This window comes from Capra hircus, chromosome 1, assembly GCF_001704415.2.
Source record: "Capra hircus breed San Clemente chromosome 1, ASM170441v1, whole genome shotgun sequence".
NCBI classification, from domain to species: Eukaryota; Metazoa; Chordata; class Mammalia; order Artiodactyla; family Bovidae; genus Capra; species Capra hircus.
Window position 1 is genome coordinate 155,262,380 of NC_030808.1, and position 20,901 is coordinate 155,283,280.

General features: G+C 42.6%; 1 protein-coding gene across 4 annotated transcripts in view; it reads right to left on the minus strand.

The window, feature by feature from the left end:
* The window catches only part of SATB1 (SATB homeobox 1), a 102,018-nt gene continuing 81,330 nt past the window's right edge, over positions 214-20,901 (minus strand). For 3 of the 4 annotated variants that reach the window (XM_018053204.1, XM_018053197.1, XM_018053193.1), the window contains exons 10-11: positions 7,482-7,685; positions 2,824-4,535 (exon numbers count right to left, since the gene is read on the minus strand). In XM_018053204.1, coding sequence (XP_017908693.1) covers positions 4,032-4,535; positions 7,482-7,685 — 708 coding nt within the window. In that variant the 3' untranslated portion in view covers positions 2,824-4,031. Of the gene's footprint in view, positions 4,540-6,570; positions 6,654-7,481; positions 7,686-20,901 lie in introns of all 4 variants that reach the window. The other variant, XM_018053211.1, reaches the window with a different exon arrangement.

A 20,901-nucleotide genomic window follows, 5' to 3' on the forward strand; every position in this document is an offset into this window, starting at 1 on the left:
GATCGCAATAGGGATATTAGTTGAAACAGCTGACACAGGAAGGTGACTTAATGACTTAATGCACAACCTTGATATAGAGCAAGGAATCAAAATGGAATTCTTGTAGAATTATTTTGATAAAATGGAATTTTTGTAGAACTTTTTGGATAAATTTGGAAATACATATGATCCACCTAAGGAGGGTAAAGCAAGGAAGGTTTAAAAATGTTCATCTTTTAAACATGAATTCCAAACTATTTTTATTTGACATGTGGAATTGTTAAACAGGTAATAGTATTCTACTCATAGACATTTCTTAAATAAGTGTTCTTTGTATTTGATCAACATGTGCATGGTAACAGACTGTAGTTTAGCCTTCGTTCAAAGACATACAAGTATTTAGTATTTACACTAAATGGATTGCCTCAGAAGAATAGTGAATACATTCCCTTAAAAACTAAAAAAAAAAAAAAAAACTTTAAGGTATCTTTATCTCCTAATGTTTTAGATAGGATTAATATTCTTGAACCTCCATTGGTTTCCACACTCTCATGCAAATTTCTGGCTTGCTTTAACACAGCAGTCCAATTTCTGTTGGCTATATGGCAGGGCATACACATATTAATTGCTCTTTTTTGAAAATATCACCAAGCAGTTCAGAATACCTTATTTATTGATAATATCGTGAAAATCAAGGACCTTAATATCAGCCAAAGATAACAATATGGAATAGGGCAGAACTGAATGATGAAATGTATGAGATCGTCATTTTCACTCCATCTTGAACCATTTGAAAATGTTTTCTACTTAAGCTACGTATTTCAGATAAGCACAGTTAGATATAGATTTCACTGATGAAGAAACACACTTTTTTTTTAGCTCAGAATTCCTTAGGACTAAATGGTAATTTATATGCATTTTATATATAATATGTACAGGCTTTAAGGGTCACACAACTAGGGCACACGTTAGTTACCTTGGTTTTCAAAGGTTATGTGTCAACTCTGCATATTATGTGCCAAGGGGATACTATCATTTTTTGCATAATGTGCAAGTATTATATGGCCACAGAGAGAGATACAAATTAGTGGCAAAGTGCTGAGGGAAGGAGTCCATGACAGATTCAGATGCACAAGGTTGAATATTACCCGTAAACTCCCTGACTCTGCTAAGGCCTTAGCAGCACCGAGCGCTACGTCATGCCCAGCTTTTAAAAGCTTCTGAAGTGCTTGGACACCAGGAAGCTTGGTCAAGGAGTTCTCCATAGCCTCTGGCAACGCCGGGACTGGTAGGGGGGATAAACGACACCCGGGAAGCAACGTGGAAGGTTCCTCAAACCTCTTGCAAAATGTACCATCTTCCCGAAGAACAATTTTGCTCACTCCATCATGACCAACATTGTTTACTGATATGTGCTTTTTTTTTTTGGTTTAAAATATATTAGCAAGATGATGCTGCATGAGTTAAGGAGTCTGAGAATTTTATTGCCATGTTGATTTCTTATACACACTCTTCAATTTACTGAAAATGTATTTTCAAAGAAGTTAGGAGGCTGGTGGGAAAGAAAAAAAATCTTATTTGCAACCCAAATTCCCCTTAAGGAATATAAGGAGTTTGACTCCTTATATTAGGTGTTGTGCTTATGTTAAAAACAAAACAAAACAAAACACACACACACACACACTACCCTCCACTCTAGCTTTTCCCTTAAAGTCAGAGAAGATAGGCTGTTTTCCATTACATTTCACAGCATATTTAATTATCCTATTTATTATTTTTAATACATGAAATCTGGTTTCTATTTGAACTCAAAATTATTTTGCTAAAATGATTTTCTGAACCCTAGTAATAAGCTAGAATGTTTAAAGGTGTTTTCTCATTTAATACAAAGAAGTGTAACTTTTTCAACATAATTTTAAGTTTACAGCAAGCCAGCTGCCTCTGAAGTAGTTCAGCTGTGCTTCTAAAGTAGATAGTAACTGAAAATTGAATTGGGAGTTTTCTATGATCCCATTTTAGTTTCTTAAGTTCGGCATCAGGGGAGTCCAGTTGCCCTCCGAGGAGTTCATCAGGGACCAGGGAAAAGAGGCAGGAAGAGAGTGGGTGATTTCAGAACCAAAGGAACCCAAACACCCCCTAACAAGCATGAAATCTCAAAAAAGCAGCAAAATGCAAAGCAAATGAGAACAAAAATAACCAAACACTGCAACACTGGCCCTACCCTTTACAGGAACACTAGCGCACCTCACTTCATATCCTGGAGTCCACTGAGTTTTACATTGCAAGAATTTTGAAGTTTAAATTCCAGGTTGGTTAATTCTTATCTTCATGGAGTTCTTATAGTTATGACATACACAACTGAATGAGCTCAGTTATTAACTTGTATTCCATTTACAACTTAAGAAAAAATACAGTGCTTACTAAGGAGTTCTTGTACAGAAAGTCCATCCCCCCCCTACTTAGGTTACTTTTAATGGCCTTTAAAAATGTATATACACCAGCTTTAAAAAAGTGTTGCCATGATGAGCGTATTGTGAAGTAAATGCAGATGAATCTATTCTAAGTGCGTATCTGCTAGAGACTGAACTGATGTCTTCATTGGTGAGTCTTTTGACCATCCTCCTAATCAAGTAAAACGTCAACCAAAAACAGGTTATCATCTTCACTGTTTAACTTAAAAAATGAGCATATGTTCGAGATTTAATTTTACAGCGTTTCAAGTGACTTTTAAATTGCTCTTTTTCAGATCTGTAAAATGTCAAGAAAGTCTTAACATGCATCTTACTGAGAGGGCCATCTTGGACTCTTTGTGTTACTTCACATAAGCAGACAAACCCTACCATGTCATACCATACAAACAATTTTAATCGTGTAGTTACAGTCAATAACCACTCCTAATCAGAACATTTCTGCATAAAGAAAATTGTGATACACTTATAAAAACAGCCAGCTGTAACAAAATAGCTGGTGTTTTCATAGCCATAAACTCATAAAAAAGAAATAACACCTTTATACAGAAATTTTATACAGATGTAGCTTTAAAATTGATTGTAAACCAAAGGAAGACACGTTGCAAACATCAATTATTTTCACATTAATTGCATAATTTTCTAAGGTGATCTATTAGTTTTATTAACCTAAGCTTATTTGCATGATAGTAAAAATTGCATACAACAATAAGAGTGGAGCTTATAGTATGAATTGCTTGGATAACATAGAGCACTTTTTATAGGCAACTGTGTAAAGCACATTTCATCTATTTAAAACTTTTAAGACACTTTGTTTTACTGCCCATCAAAATACATTTATAAATAGAAAAGAACCAGTATGGTAACAAGAGAAGCAATATTACATTTAACGGAAACTTCCAAAAATTAATTACAACATGATGCTGCAGGATCTACAAATAAATAATGAGGACTAAATTGTGTTTCACATTTTCTTTTCATTTTTTTAAAAAAATCTTGTAACAATGAGAATGAAAAAAATTACAGTGAACTTTTATTTCCAAAATAAAAACAAATTTGAATTACGGCAGTGCCATATAATACAAGGCATTTGTTGGCATATGTTATCTTTAAACTGCATTCCACAGTCTATAGTTCTTTTGCAACATAGAACAGAGTAACAAACTCTTTTTCTTTTTTTAAACAAGGGGCGAGTTTCCAAAGATAAGTGTGAAGTGTTACAGAAGTAAAGGAAGGAAATGATAATCACAGAAGTTATAATGCTTGTTTTGAGGCTCCAGAATAATAATAAAATTAAAAAAAAAATCACTGGTTATCATGCTTACGGGTACACACACCTGGGTGTGTTCCGTGAACACAAATTTTCCATTTTTAATACCAAACAATCCGATGCTTCACCTGGGGCTGCCAAGCAGTTCGTGAGAGAGGGAGGAAAACGTTTAGTGCAGTCAGTATCAGCCTTTCTCGACGTTCCCGTTTGTGCAAGTTTCTGACGATTCCCTGGCCGAACGGCGGAGCGCGAGGCTCGCAGGGAGCCCGGGGCGGACCCCCTCAGCCCGCGGGGCGCTGATGGGGGCCCGCAGCTCAGTCCCTGGCGTCGGCGCTCGCGTCCGTGCTGCCGTCGGCCGCCGGCTCATCCTCGAGCTTCACCGCGAAGAGCGGGCTAGCGCCCGCGCCCGGGGCGCCCTCGTCCGGGTCCTGCAGCAGCTCGTCGTCCTTGTAGTCGGCCACGTCCACCTCCAGGCCCGCGTGGTCCTTCAGCCGGCCGTGGTGCTTGAGGTGGTAGCGCTGGTTCTGGAAGAACTTGATGACGGTGTGCTGCGGCAGGTCCAGCTGCGCCGACAGCGTCTGGATGGCCTCCTCGTCCGGGTGCAGCCCCACGTCCTGCATGAAGCTCTGCAGGATGCCCAGCGCCTCCACCGAGATCTTGGTCCGCGGCCGCGCCTTCGGCCGGCTCTCATCCTCCGCCTCGGCCGGCGCCGCAGCGGGCGGCTGCCGCGCGGGGAGCCGGGGCCCGGCCGGGGGCGGCGGCGCCTGTGCCGGTGCGGGCGGCGGCGCGGGCTGCGGCTGCGGGGGTGCCTGCGGCGGCTGCGGGGAGACAGCGGCACAAGGTCAGCGGGGCCGCACGTGCCCGGCCCCGCGCGCGCCTGGCCACTGCGCATGCCCGGCCCCTGCGCATGCCCGGCCCCGCACGTGCCTGGCGCCTCGCGCGCGTGGTCACCGCGCAACACCTGGGCACTGCGCATGCGGCCTCGCGCGCGGCGCACCAGGGCCCGGAAGGAGCAAGCACGTGACCTGCCGGGCTCGGAATGCCGGGAACGGATGCCGGGACAGAAACGCAGGCCAGCTGAACGGCCCACGGCACCCGGGAAGAAGGTCAGAACGATCGCTAGGTCAGAGTGATCGCTAGGAAGGGAGGATCGTGGAGGGCCTGGGTGGCTCCAGGGCTTCCTCACCAGAGGTCAGGCTGGCTCACTTACACGGCTGAAACTCAGCACTCTGAAAGTGTGAGCCACGTTCACCAGGAGGATATGCCTCCGAGGTGAAGACAGCACATTGTGATGTCGGTAATTAATAAAGATTTAAAATGAAGACAGAGAAGGTAAGTGTGCCAAGGGTAGTTTAGGAAGGTGAGCTGTGGACACACTGAGAAGGAAATGTGTTTCGTCCCATTGCAGCAGATGGCTAAAACGTGGCCCTGGCTTACAAGGTCTCATGTTCCAAATAAAATGGGGAAGCCTGTGCTCTTCTGCAGCATTCAAAGTGAAAGCCGCTCAGTCATATCCTACTCTTTGAGACCCCATGGACTATACAGTCCGTGGAATTCTCCAGGCCGGAATACTGGAGTGGGCAGCTTTTCCCTTCTCCAGGGGATCGTCCCTACGAAGGGATCGAACCCAGGTCTCCCGCATTGTAGGCGGATTCCTTACCAGCTGAGCTATGAGGGAAAGCATTAGCTCTTGTCAATCCAAAGAGTTTCTGAGATTCTTACGTTTGTGAATTTCCTAGCAGACAGTTCAATCTAACAGACACACATTTCTTACCGAATTGCACGGGGCTGACACTGCAAGATTTTTTCTTACCGAAAAATAAAGGTTTCATTCACCCCACAACGGCTAGTAAATTGTTCTGTCTATACTAAGCTCAGATGTAATCAGGATTTAAATTTAGTGTATATAGACACTTTTTCATAATTAGTATCTGTGCTGTAATTTTCCATACACAATTATACATAAATGTGTGACATACACACACACATACATACACACACACTCCAGCTCCAGGATTCTTATCAACAAAGGAAATCAACCTAAGGAAGCCTAAAATATTAGAACGTTTATACTGTGCCCTAAGCATTTCCTTAATCCCCATAAGAAGCAATTTTATTAAAAACAATTTACATTTTCAAACAAGTACTGTTTTTTTTTTTTTACTTATCTTTTTTTGTTTTTGCAAAACAGTACATTTTTCAGGCTTTCATGATCATTTTAGTGCTTGATATCCTAAGGGATTCTCTTTCTCAATTTATCTTTAATATATACTCAAGGATTCTTTTTCTTAGTGGATGGATAACCCAATTTTTGTTGTGTGTGTGTGAGTATCACCACTCTGTCCCCCACCCCGTGCCCCCACAGACACACACACACACACACACACACACACACACACACACACACACACACACACACACACACACAGTACCAAGAAATAATATGCAGGTGATTCAACAAAGAGAGTGTAGAATTTTAAGACTTGGGAAAGCAATGGCATTTTCCCTTAAAGGGGAAAACTAAAAGCATCCCTTTGGATGTAACAGAAATAATTAGTACAGCTCAAGTTCAACTTCAACACGCTTCCTAAGCAATTGAGGTCAACCACTAGCTAGGCCCAGACCTTCCCCATCTAAATGAACTGGGGATGAATTTAGTGGATCCACTCAGTGGATGAATAGACAGGTCCCAGGTCTTGGGAGGGAGTGATTTAGGTGAGTCTGAGGCTGACCCTGTGGGCGCAGTGTATTTGGCCAACACCACTGTTAGCGTGGCCTTTCCAAGGCTTCGCATCCTGACCAGGGAGCAGGTCTTGGCACCAACCTGTGTGCCCCCTCTGACTGGCTAACTTGTGCCTGCTCACCTGTGGAGCAGTACCAGCCCCGGGGCGAATGCCTCTAGACTCTCCTTGCCCAAGGGCGGTGGGAGAGGGGCTCTAAGGGAAAGACAGACAGACGTGACTCACCCCTAACCTGTGCTCCCTGAGCTGGCGGGGACAGAGCCAGAGTGGAGGCAGGGCTGCGGAGTCGGAAGCCAGATGCCAATTTGGTTTCCCTCCACTCCTCTCTCTGGGACAGAATCCAAGGCATACAATTGCAATCCTACAAACTTCCTCTGCAGAAACGGCAGTCATGCCTTTCCTCAGGGACAGGATCGGTGTTCATGAAAAAATAGGTGGCATGTCTAAAACTTCGAATTTTGCGGCAATGCAGAAGACCTGGGTTCGATTCCTGGGTTGGGAAGATCCCCTGGAGAAGGGATAGGCTACCCACTCCACTATTCTTGGGCTTCCCTTGTGGGTCAGCTGGTAAAAGAATCCACCTGCAATGCAGGAGACCTGGGTTCGACCCCTGGGTTGGGAAGATCCCCTGGAGAAGGGAAAGGCTACCCACTCCAGTGTTCCAGCCTGGAGAATTTCACAGACTGTATAGTCTATGGGGTCGCAGAGAGTTGGACACGACTGAGTGACTTTCAATATGACAAAACAGATTCTTAAGCTCTTAACATAGTTCTAACGAAGACTGGCTAGCCATACCAGTGTGGAAGGGGGTTCCTGCAGCCTTGGGGGCTGGGGCGCGGAGAGGAACACAGCACACGTGTTGGAAAACCCAGGTCCTCTTTTGCCCCCTGACCGAGATGGCAGGGTGCTGTCATCTCTTGCTCAGAAGCCTATGTTCAGACTGGCGGAAAGAAGAGAAATGCCCCTCTCCCTGCTAGGCTTAAGCGCCTGTCTGCCCAGCGCTCGAGGTCGAGGCGCACGAACCTGCATCTGCTCGGCGGGCACGTGGATGACGTGCGGCGGCCGGTCGCCGTGGTGATGCCCCGCGTTGCTCTCCTGTTCGTAGATGGCGTCGCGTTCCGGCTGCGGGAGGCTGAGGAACCTCCGGATCATGGAGAGGTTCTCCCACAGGGTCCTGTTTTCCGGAGAAGGGTCTTCTTTCCAGCGCAACAGCTCGCACAGCCACCCCTTAGAGACAAGGGCGTTAGCAGGTCAGTTGAGGCCCAAGAGGGGGCGGGTGGGGAGCTGACCGTTCCCATTAGGAAGCAAAAAGGAAGGACCCTGTGCAGTTAACTTTTTCCCAGCTCAAAACACTCCAGTCTGCTTAAAAAAATTTTTTTTAACCTGTTAAAAGAGAATAGGTGTGGTTGTCAAAGAGAGGGCAGAATCTGTTTTTTAATACACAATTCATACTTGCATCTTAAAGGAGGGCCTTATTTTTCAGACTCCAAAGGCAAGAGCCGTTTACCCTGGACTCTGCAGAATGTGCCCAAGGAGAAAGCAAGGCTGAGTGTGCTGAGGTTCTGAGGACAGTATTTATGGAGGGCTGGGACAGCTTTTTAAAATAATTTCCCTGAAAGGAGTCCCTAAATTTATGGTGTTTGCATTAAAAAGGCAGCTCTGTGAGTATCTGTGTGTGTCAATGTGTGTGTGTGTGTCTGTGTAGAAAAGGGAGAGAAAGGATGTGCGCAGTTGTGTGAGCATGAATGTTGTCCAAGGTAAGGCTTTATGTTAGAATGAGCATTAGAAGAATTCTCCAGTACAGAACTTTCCAGAAAGAGACCTCAGAGCCCTGCCTGCTGCTGTGTACACACGTGGTCCATCAGGGAAGCACTGTGATAGGGTCGCTGGGCTGAGGGAGATGATGTCCACTGAGCGCCGAGACTTGGAGTTCTCTGCTGTGCCCCAAGGCCCACTTTCTGACCCTGACAGGCTCAATCCTGACCTGAGTGGGCGGATGTGGGGTAAAGGGGCGATATGTACACATAAGTAATACTATGTGTAAAACAGACTGACTAACGCAGACCTACTGTAGAGCACCAGGGACTCTACTCGATGCTCCCTGGTGACCTAACTGGGAGTCAGTTCAGTCGCTCAGTCCTGTCCGACTCTTTGTGACCTCATGGACCACAGCACGCCAGGCCTCCCTGCCCATCACCAACTCCTAGAGTTTACTCAAATTCATGTCTATCGAGTTGGTGATGCCGTCCAACCATCTCATCCTCTGTCGTCCCCTTCTCCTCCTGCCCTCAATCTTTCCCAGCATCAGGGTCTTTTCCAATGAGTCAGCTCTCTGCATCAGGTGGCCAAAGTATTGGCGTTTCAGCTTCAGCATCAGTCCTTCCAATGAACACCCAGGACTGATCTGCTTTAGGATGGACTGGTTGGATCTCCTTGCAGTCCAAGGGACTCTCAAGAGTCTTCTCCAACACCACAGCTCAAAAGCATCAATTCTTCTGCACTCAGCTGGACCTTTATGGTCCAACTCTCACATCCATACCTGACCACTGGAAAAACCATAGCCTTGAGATGGACCTTTATTGACAAAGAAACGTCTCTGCTTTTTAATCTGCTGTCTAGGTATCCGGTCCCATCACTTCATGGGAAATAGATGGGGAAACAGTGGAAACAGTGGCTGACTTTATTTTTTGGGGCTCCAAACTCACTGCAGATGGTGATTGCAGCCATGGAATTAAAAGCTGCTTACTCCTTGGAAGGAAAATTATGACCAACCTAGACAGCATATTAAAAAGACCTAAATGGGAAGGAAATCCAAAAACAAGGCGGGGGGTGTATGTGTGCAGAGCTGATTCACTGTGCTGTACAGCAGAGACTAACAACACCATGAAGCAACCACGCTCCAATAAAAACTAAGGAAAAAACGAGTTTTCCAGCGGAGTGGACAGTCTCCCGTTCTCTAACCATCATCTCAGCCCTTCTTCAGTGAGCAGCAGGGCGCGGAGGCGGAGGCAAGGGGTCCCACCCACGGCCGCTGCAGGCCGTCGGCTCAGAACCGCGCTCTAGAGAAACGTCTGCAGCCAGCTCACCGGAGGACGCCGGGCTGCTCCTCTGCTTCCTCCCGGTCCCTCTCCCCAGACACCAGGGGCAGGCTGGCCCGCCCTCCTGCCCACCGGACCACGCCCTCTCCCCTCGGCTCTCCAGAGGTGCCCCTCCCCGGCCTGCCCGCCGCGGGGCCCCGCCAATACAGGTTTTTCCTGGGGCACGTTCTTCCTGGACTTGCCTCCACTTTCTTATCCTCCCGAACTCCTGCCGGGTCCCTCACCAGATCAGGGGCCTCGGATTCCTTACCTTAGCCTCTGCTTTAGGGAAACTGACCTAAAACAACGGGGCTCCTTGGAAACTAGTTGGATGGGAATGCAAAGAAGACAGGTCAGTATTCGATTTTTAGAATTGGCCAAGGGGAGTGGCCTTTTTATATGACGTTAGGATGAGATCAGAGCATGGCATGAGTTTGCTTTCTTTTCCAACGTGAACCACTGGCAAAATTCTCTTCTAACTGTAATACAGTGGGAATAGGCAAGGCCTACTTTCCCCAAAATGGCCCGAGAGATTTTAAAAGAATAGATGGAGACTGACACACTAGCTTCCCAAGACACACCAACCACCCAGCCAAGGATGACAGCTGCTAACCCTAACTGAAGCTAAGAGGCCTTTGACTCTCCATGCCACACATCATTTAAACACATGTGTACCTAGGGACACGCACGCAATCGTGCCCTCAGCTGCTGCCACCGAGTGCCTAATTCCAGGTTAGCAGAACAGGCGGGAAGCTGAAGGTTTCCCAGAAAGGATATCAGCTCAACAAAAAATAACCACGATGCCAGTGTCACCGAACATGCTTCTCTCCTAACCGTGGCAGTTCTCTGCTGCTTTCCAGACTCAGGACATAGGTCACATTTCGCTCTTATCTATGAACACAACATTAACTACAATTTGAGTAATTGGTATATTTGAGACCCACTTGCATAGGGTGCCCTGGAGATGTTTGTTTAGCTCCTACTGACAAATACTTGCTATCTGGATTGAGCCATGAAAACATTTTATACTTTTCTACATCAAAGTTATCGCTTTATTCTTCACTTCTATATTTTGATGCAAGGCAGGTTTTAGATCCATCTGCCTGAAGGCTGGACTATTAACTCTGGTTAAGATTACACTCCTGCCCACTCCTCGTCTCTTCTTTAGCTGTGGCAATTGACAGGCCCCAGTGCCTAAACACAGAAAACCACTACAATTTTATTTACCTTTAAGAGATGCTTGAGGGTTCATCAAGAACATATTCTTTTTTTCTTTACTTAGCTAGGATTATACTCTTGTAATAAGTGCTTAACATTGAGCATCTAAGTCTTTTTTTGTTTTTGTTTTTTTTTTTAGAAATAAATGCTTGTAACCAAAAATTGCTAAAAGTTAAATTAAGAACAATTCATGTAAGAAAATCTTCTTGAAGAAAGCGGAAGCACTCCAATAATTTTTTGAATCCTTTTAGAAACTTTTTAAAGTAATGCAGAGATCAGTTAGCACTTGGATATATGTAGGGGGGAAAAAAAAACATGTGGATCACAGATGTTCTTTGGAAAAGAAAATCATTAGTTCTTTTAAAATGGCTAATAATGATAGCTAATTCCCAAACAATCACACTCATGCTGGTTTCACAAATATTTCAGAAAAAGAGCCTTAACTCATTCAACAAATATTTTGCTCATATTGTCACTTCTGTGTCTCTATACTTACGAGACAGATTCATATTTTTATTAATTGCCCATGACTAACATAACATTTCCAGTAGTTTGCTATTAACCTCTGCCCTTAAATAATACTTCCAATTCCTTATCTAAAAATAATGTGATGAATTATAAATCTGAAGCATGTCTCCGCTAGCCTTTCAAGAGACATGATGATTTTAAGAGACTGGAATCAGATGCTTCTTAGAAAAATATTTAACGGTGCAGCTGGGAACTGTTAGTTCTACAAGGGTATTCCAAAAAAACAGAAATGGGGGGAGGGGCGGTGTGCTCTTCTCTTGATACGTGTCGCTCTCAACAAATAAGGGAAAACAGATATCCTGACAGGCTAGTTCTTTGTCAGCAGAGAAATCAGCTGGCTCATTCCCAATTTACACTGGCAAAAAGAAGATTAATTTACCATGATTCCATTTAAATACCTCCGAATAGTCTGACTCCCTCAATCCTATCAATCAAGACGATGACAGTAATCTGGTCTACGTTTTGCAGGAAGTGACGAGAAGCACCACATGCTATTTCCCCAATACCTGTTCCAAGGTCACTTTTCCATAAACTATACTGTTTGAGTAAATAAACTTGGGGAGACAATATACGTCAGAATATAGGTAATATGTGGCAAATAAAAATAATGATTTCCCTAAGTACTGTGTTGGTTCTTTTAAAATGATACATGTATAGATTTACTGGGTGGAGGAGAGATGGTGGATAAAAGGCAAGCACTTTGCTGCAAAATGTGAACATGATTACGCTTTGAGCCAGGTCTCCGGGACCTGAAATGCTGTAAGAGGGGCAGGGAACTGCTGTAACAATTAGGTTAGGTGGCAAGTGTTCTGAACAGTGGAGAAGACAGGAGGCTAACAGCCCTGAAACAGTGAGACGGATCTATTCTCAGAAAACTAAAATGGCACAAGGAACCACCTCAACTTTAAATGTAGTCAATTTGCCAAGCAACATTACACTGCATATAAAGAGGGCAAAATATAAACAGTAGCCACATGTAAATAAATCAGTCGAACTTTCAGGATGTTCCTACTCTTCAAACTGACAAAGTTTAATTTGACACCTTCTGTTCTAAACCCTTTGTTTCTATTCAAAATCACGCCTTGAGCTGTTGCTATCAATCACAGCACTCCCCCTATTACTTAAAAAAAACTGGCATGGACCCTGAACAAGCTGAAAATGCCATGCAGATGAATTCTGAGATAATATGTTCAAACCTGTTATATACAACACAAATCCTGTAAAGTTATGTATTGTAAACCTACATTTATTGAGAACTAAAAGTCTTAAATCCATCTGCCACAAAGGAAATACTGTTATGCACTTTATAGGAACCAAGAAGCATCTGTAAATGTCTTGCCACCGTAAGCAAGAAAATGGTACAGAAGATGCTAAAAACCTCAGACAGCATGAAATCAGTAAGTCTTTGGACTGGTTTTGGTTTAGGGAGTCTATGAAAGACATGGAAGATTTGGGGAGGGTAAAGGGGGCAAAAAAAAAAAAAAAAAAAAAGGAAAAGAGAAAATTCGGAATGACTGCCAAGCCACTACTGAAAAAAGGCAAAACAGATTCAATGACAACGCAATGGCAATTTATCATGGTCCATGAAACACATGACTGTATGCTCATTTTAAAGGAAAAATTAGCAGTTCTGAACTCAATATTCTAATGATGTGCTTTACCGACAGAATCTTGTTGTACCACACTGAAATAAAAATCCTGGCACCTTCATCTCTCAGCTGCTAATTTCCACCCAAACTCAATCTCTGATTTCCATTCCACTCTTTTTAGAACAGTTAATTCAAGTCAATTCCCTTCTACCACTTTAATGGGTAAGGAGTATGCAATGATTTTTCAACGAGTCAGGAAAGCAACCTCCTTTCACGAATGAATTTATTGTACCTAGGGAGCCTCAAATACATGAAAAGAGACCCCTGGCAAGGCTGGGTCTGTGACAGTCAGGAGCATGGAACACAACTAGTTTTCCAGGGGGGAAGAGACCTTCATGTTCTCTAAGGGAAAAAAGTCACTTAATACAAGGATATGTATATATTGTTGTCATGCACATACATTTTAAACTTAAGAGCTATAAAAAGAGAAAGAAAATGACAAATAATTCTCACTGCAACTAAGAAGGAAAAATACATTAAAAAAAAAAAAACCAGAATGGTAATTTGTGTTCTAAAAAGGAAAACATTTTATAGTCTGTATTTATTCCCTACCCCTCACCCTCATCTTTTATGCGTTATTTGCAGAAGTATTTTGTTCCAATCTCTGGGGCGTATAGTATAATAATATATGATATTAAAAGAAATCAATCTAAATAGGGAGGTATTTGATACAAACATTTTAGTGGAAAGCATGAATTACATTTTAGCAAGTAGTAGGAACAGGATTAAGTACATAATCCATTAAATAGTACTTCTCACACAAAAAAATTTCAGCATTGTAGACTACACTACACCAGGCATTCTGAATGAGTACATTTTCAACAACAACTAACTACAGAGCTAGCAATTTATCATTCAGCAAATCATTTTCTACTTTTAAAAGAATCTGTAAGTGTTACTTATGCTAATGAAGACAGTTTTTAATCTGCCCACAAACATGCTAATAGAGGGCAATTTTTTTTTTTTTTTTTTACAAAGCTGTCTGCGCTGGAGGGTAATTTCTTATCAATGTTCTGTAAGGGGGGTGGTGAGTTCTAGTTGTCAGAGCTACTGAATCTTTTCCCCTATAAAGGCTTAAAGGTCTCACAAAAGATGCAAGGTGACTAATGACGTTTCAAACCGCTCCCTGAATGTTCGAGAAGGCACACGTTCACAACTCTGTATGGTTTATACGCACCTCCTCAGATACAGGATGGAAACTTACTCCTCCTTCCGCACCCCTAACACAGAGAAGCGCAGGTCTGATGGGGGTGCACTCCCACTCCAGGTGTGAAGCCTGCATCCTTCCTTCACACACCAACGTCTTTTTTTTTTTTTTTTTTTTGAGAACAATCATAACACTTTGAACAGTGAGAAAGACACAAAGAGGGGCAAAGCAGTACTGGAAGCGCTTTCAATTATTTACCAGGTTAAAAGGGTGAAGTGATTCTTTAAATACATCAAATTTCATCGTCTGGGCCATTTTTTGGTGGCAAAGTGGTATTGATCTTTCCAAATGCTGAAAATTAACTATTTTCCAGAAGGTCGTTATTTGATTAAAGGCATTAAAGTTGAGGGCAAAGAAGCGATGCACTACTTCCTCCCCATTCAAATCACCACGTAATTTAATAAAAACCATCCCATCATGTCCTGTAATAAAAACGCTTATCTTAAGATATTGTTCTTTACCTAACATATTAACCTTTAAATGTTATGAAGTTCTTAAGGAGAAAAACCTTTGCTAAAGCAGATTATTCTATAACATAATGAGAGGCCTCCACCATTAACATTAATAAAGATACATGTTCTCTATGGAATTAGCAGGAAATACATGAATCTTCTTCCCCAGCTTACTAACATCTACTCTGTGTAAAGTAAGGAGAATTTCAGCAGGCACTACAAGTAACTTTTTCCTGCTTACTTAACATGGGCCTGAATCAAGAAAACACGGTAAATAAATCTGAGCAGAGACGGAGCAGAAAAGGCATTTTCCATTCTAAAAGTAGCATTCTCTACATCCACTTTATCCAAAGAGGGGTTTTAAAAAGAAACATACTTAAATAGAACATATGTATACGTGTGAGCTCAGTCGTGTCTGATTCTCTGTGACCCCATGGACTGTAGCCTGTCAGGCTACTCTGTCCATGGAATTTTCCAGGTAGGAATACTGGAGTGGGCTGCCATTTCCTTCTCCAGAGGATCATCCCACCCAGGGATTGGACTGGTGCCTCTCGTGTCTCCTGCATGGCAGGCAGATTCTTTACCACTGGGCCACTTGGAAAGCATATGTGTGTATCTCCAAATATATTTATCTTCAGTGTGGTTTCTGAGGCTTGTATTTTCGCTGAAAAAAAAAAAATCACACTAGTTTTTAAAATTATTATTATTCTACACTTCTAAACTGTTACTGTTTTAAACTCTCTCCAGATTCCACAGTTTATTTAAGGGACTCAGCATCTTAGCCAAAATCTGTGGGTTTCCATACTGAATGAATAATGGGTCATAAACAACTATCCATGGATCTCTCACTTGAGGAGCTTTTTGACTCTGTCTTCAAGAGGTTAGATAAAGCTAGCAGGATTTCTGGAGGTTTGGCATTACCAACAAGAAATGTTTCTACAATTTAAGGGAAGCTCACATTAAAATTTAGTCAATTTAGAAGGAATATTCAGAATTACTGGTAAATGATTTTTATTTTTCACTTTTGCTTAAAATTTAATTAAGCAAAAAAAAAAAAGAAAGAAAATTACTTTTTCTCTGTGGTTTGACTGTTTACTTCCTTTTCACATTCTCAGAGGCACTGACTTGAGGAAGCATATAAATACAAGTTCTTTTCTTTCCCTATAGATTGTTTGGTTCATAACAAGAGTATCAGATTGTTTGGGCAGAGAAGATAAAAACATAAAAATGATTCTCACTTAAAAAGACTGCCAGGAAAGTTTTAAAGAATATTTTCAGGAAGAACTTGAGGAGAAAAACTAATGAAGATAAAAGTATGAAATTCTAGACAACATATTAAGCTAGCTGACAAGAAGATAATCTCTTAATTTGACTGAAACAGAATTTCCGAATAAAGCCTTCATCTTATTTTTTTTTTAAGTAGATCTGGAAGATAACTAATTTAAAGATTAATTTTTTCAGACTTCAAACTTGCTTTCAGGATGGTGTCTTCAAAGTTTAAACAAAAATCTGGCTTACATGTCTGATACTTGATACAGACTCTAAAAAGACTTTATGTTGTTCTCTCTCAATCTCGATGCATTTTAAAACATTACATAAGTTTCAGTCATAAGGTTTGGCTCTTACTTCACATTTATACCCTCTGCCTTAAAAATCTTCCTTAAGGGAGGGGGGGATAGACTAGGAGTTTGGGATTAATGGATACACATTGCTATACATAAAATGGGTTAGCAACAAGGACCTACTGCACAGCACTAGGAATTTGACTCAGTATCTTGTAATAACCTATAATAGAAAATAATCTGAAAAAAATATATATATAACTGAATCACTTTGATTTATACTTGAAACTAATTCAAAGTTGTGAATTAACTAAAACTTCAATAATATTCCAAGAAAATAAAACATAAAATACCACCATCTGTTTAAAAAAATAAAAAACACTTAAACTTAAGTCTTTATTCTCTCCTCCTTCTTCACATCAAGTGCCATTAAGAGACAGGAAACGCGGTGTCTCCAAGGCTCCCCAAGGTTCCCGCTGTGACACTCGTTTCGATCTTCATCTCTGTCTCTGCTGCAAAGACTGTTCCTTTTCATTCTGCCCACCACTGACCTGTTGGCACTGGGGCAACTTTTCCTTGAATGATGCTCTTAGGCACCAAATAATCGTTTTAAGTACGTCCCAAGGACAGTTGTCTTAAATTCAGAACAAAACAGCCTTTAAGTAATCATTCCTTTTCCTCTCTTAGGGGAAAGCGTATACCAGTGACGGCTAGAGCTTTAGGAAAGGAGAGAACTAGCATTACCACAGACGGTTACAACTCCTACAAAAAGCAAATACGATGTCTGGCGTGGCCTGTGGAACTTCCTGATCCTGACAGGTAAACACACAGGTGTGACTGAGCTTTCTCGAATCCCCTTAGTCCGCTTTCAGATGCCCTTGGAAAAGGGAGGCCAGGATGAAAATCACTGCTCTGGTCTTTGCTTTCAAACCACCCAATGTGATCCTATTGCTCAAAATGACCTTGAAAGCTTCCCAAGAAAGAGAAAAAGGTTACCCTCCCTAGAGCTTCACGGAAGGGTCCCTCCGTCCTGCGCGGGCTCCCGCAGTCGTGTCTGACTCTCTGTGGCCCCGTGGACGGTAGCCCGCCAGGCTCCTCTGTCCCTGGGACTCTCCAGGCGAGAACACTGGGCCGGTTGCCACTGCCTGCTCCAGGGGGTCTTCCTGGCTCGGGGATCCAACCTGTGTCTCTGGCATTAGGTGGCAGATTCTCGGCCATGAGCTGCCTGCAAACCCAATCACACTTAGGTCCTAATTCATCGGACCGTTTATCAGCCGTCATTTCTCCACATTCTACGCCCATTCCCCATACTGTTTTCTCAAATAGAGAAGCCCTCTCCTTTGTTTTTTCCTGCCCATGTAAATACTAACTCTCCTTCCAGTTACGCTCCATCACCTCAGCATACCCGTTAAGAGGTACATCCAGGGCAGGCACTTATGTATGAGAACTTGAGCAAATCCCCCGAGTCCCTGATCCTCCTCGACAAAGTGCAGGTAATGATGGCTCTCATCTCACAAGACCGCGGCTGCTACAAATGAAACAGGGTTCTGTTCAGCCCAGTGCCTGGCCTGTAATAACTACAGAGGGTCTGATGACTTAATCAAAAGCATTCGCCTTAAATGGCTCACACTATAGTAGGGAAGAAGCAGAAGTCAAACATGGCTATTAGAGCGAAGCGGTACGTAGTGAAGGTCAGTGACGGGCAGCCATCACGTGGGAACCAAGAGGAGAGACGGGCCGGAATGGTCAAGGGCGTCTTCGCTGATGGAGAGTCATGGCGGCTTGGTTTTGAAGAATGGGCAATATTTAGTTGGAAGAATAAAGAAAAAGAAACCGAATTAGCAATAAGCTAGGGGAAACAGATGTACAGTCGCTGTCCACTGAGCTTCCCATTCTTCCACCATCGCGCTTTGCCACACTTGCTTCAGGATACTGCTTAATCACTGTGACTTCACCTCCTCTATGTAATGTACCTCTAAGGTCAATTTGTTAAGAAATCCTATGTCTTCATTTTAACACTTATTCTAATAGTGACTGGTCAAGTGTCTTGAGTTCGCTAGACCTGAATTTACTCTTCTGTAAAATGCGGGTAACGTTACCACTGCTCATAGGGTTGTAACATTGAGATAATTCACACTCGGGGCTTGGCACACAGTAACAGTAGGATGCATGTTAGCTATGATTATTTTTATCATTGTCATTATCACAAATAGAACCCAAAGGAATGTGTGTATCTGGGGAGTTAATGAAAACAGCCCAGTTACCACACCCCAACCTGAACCCCGTGTCCTTCCCCCCCAAACACAGCTCCTTCTGTATAGTTTAACTGTTACTGGCATCACCACTCACCCAGTCGCCCGGGTGAAAGGTTGCTATCTGAAGCATAAATTGTTACAGTCTTTCCAAAGCACAATGGGAAATGATGACGGTAGAATGATTAGCAATTACCTTTAAAACACAAACGCCTTTTTTGATCCAATAATTTCTACTTCTGAGAATTAACCCTAAGGAAATAGTAAAGATGTGTACAAACATTTAACTATAATAGTGCTCACATTAGCATTGCTTGTAACAGCAAAAGTTGGATGCAGCTTAAATATTCCTCAATAGGGAATTAATTAAAAGGTGAGTTTAGAGTATGAGTGAATGAAAGGCATATATGTGCACACGTGTATGTATGTACATGCATAAACACACACATACGCATACACAAAAAATACAAATCAGGCTATTTCTAGTTAATTGGGATTCGGGTCATTTTTTATGATCTTTCCTCCTTTATGATTTCTTTAGGGCTTCCCTGGTGGTGCAGAGGGTAAAGCGTCCGCCTGGAATGTGGGAGACCCGGGTTCAATCCCTGAGTTGGGAAGATCCCCTGGAGAAGGAAATGGCAACCCACTCCAGTCCTCTTGCCTGGAAAATCCCATGGACGGAGGAGCCTGGGAGGCTGCAGTCCATGGGGGGTTGCAAAGAGTCGGACACATTTCTTTAAAATGTGTTTTTCTATACTGGCTAGTACTATTTTTCAATTTTAAAAAACCATGGCAAACAGCTTCAATTAAAAAATCTGACTTTTCTTGTTTGCTTTCTCCATAAGCAATCATAAATCCCCGTCAATTCTACTCCTCAATATCTTTTGAATTTGCGTCTTCTTTTCCATCCCTGCTCTCTGGTCCCGACCCTCAGCGTTTCTCCCACAGACTGAGGCTGGCAGACTTCTTTACTCCAGCCCACCCGCATCTCTGCTGAGTTACATCCGTCATAAACACGCGTCAACACGGACAGCGCCATGAAGGGCATGCTCTTCATCTGCCTGCACCCAAGAGGCTCACACTTCAGTGAGCGAGTGTAAAAACACAGCAGAAGATTCCCTGCAACACTGAAGTGGCAGTGAGTTGGGGGAATCAGAGGTAAATAGAAAAATAACTGTCTGAGCCATTTAACATGTGACAAAAAACTGTATGTGAGTGAGTAAAGTCGCTCAGTTGTGTCCGACTCTTTGCGACCCCATGGACTGTAGCCTACCAGGCTCCTCTGTCCATGAAGTTTTCCAGGCAAGAGTACTGGAGTGGGCTGCCATTTCCTTCTCCAGGAAAACCTGTATACAGCACTACAATTCCTGAGGGTACTGTGCATGATAGCAGAGTCCAGCAACTCATGATAATGCTGCCTTTCAAAGAAGTCAGATCGGAAGTGAGCTCAGCCTAGTAGGGTAAGGAGGCAGAGAGGCCCTGTAACAGGCTTCTGGGACTCGTCTGGTGGTCCAGTGGCTAAGACTCCATGTGTCCCATGCAGGGGACACGGGTTTAATCCCTGGTCGGGGAACTAAGATCCAACATACTACACGGCATGGCCAAAAAAAAAATAAATAAATAAATAAATAAAGATAAAATGATGCGTTAAAAAAAGAAGGCTTCTGTCAAAGGCGTATACATTTGACTATTTACAGCAGAAGTTTCCTGGGAAACTTATCTTTTTCCAAATCCCTCAACCCCAATAAATGTGTGCTCTTATACCATAATATTATGAAGCAAATCTCTTATGTTGCATTAAGGCACTATTAAAAACCTACGATATTTATTTTTTTCTTCAAAATTACAATGATCATAAAGAAAAAATGTTGTGGAATATCTGTATATGCCATGTGCAAAATAAAAACCCTATAAAAATATGAACCTGTAACATGAGTAATTTTTAGGTGATGATTGACTCAATACACTAATTGTCAGGTTACAAAAATAATCTATTGTCAGGTTAATTTAAACAAATATTTCTGCCATTCCATTTTTCACTGATTTATATGAAACTTTTCAACACTGCAGATATCTCCTCAAATGAGCTATACCTCTCATTACTCATATTGAGGGGCTGCGAATTAAAAATTTAAATCTTCCCTCTATGATATTCTACGAGAGATAACAAAAGAATGTTTAAAACCAGGGGAAGGCAATTCGGGATTGTAAAAGTTATGGGGCTCATATCTTAGAGGAACCATCAAGCGGGCAGGGTCATTACAAGCTCCCAAGCTGCTTATGATTTTGCTGATAAAGTAACACCCATTTTGCGGTCAAAAACCACACTGCTTTATCCATTATGCAAAGCGACTCATCAGAAGTCAGCTTAAATGAGGAACTCAAATTTGGGGATTTAAAAAAAAAAGGCTTAAAAGAAAGAAAGGGTGACTATTTCTAGAAGCACCAGGGGAGTCGCAGTGATAACGGCCAGGTCAGAATGTACCAGTGAAAGCGGA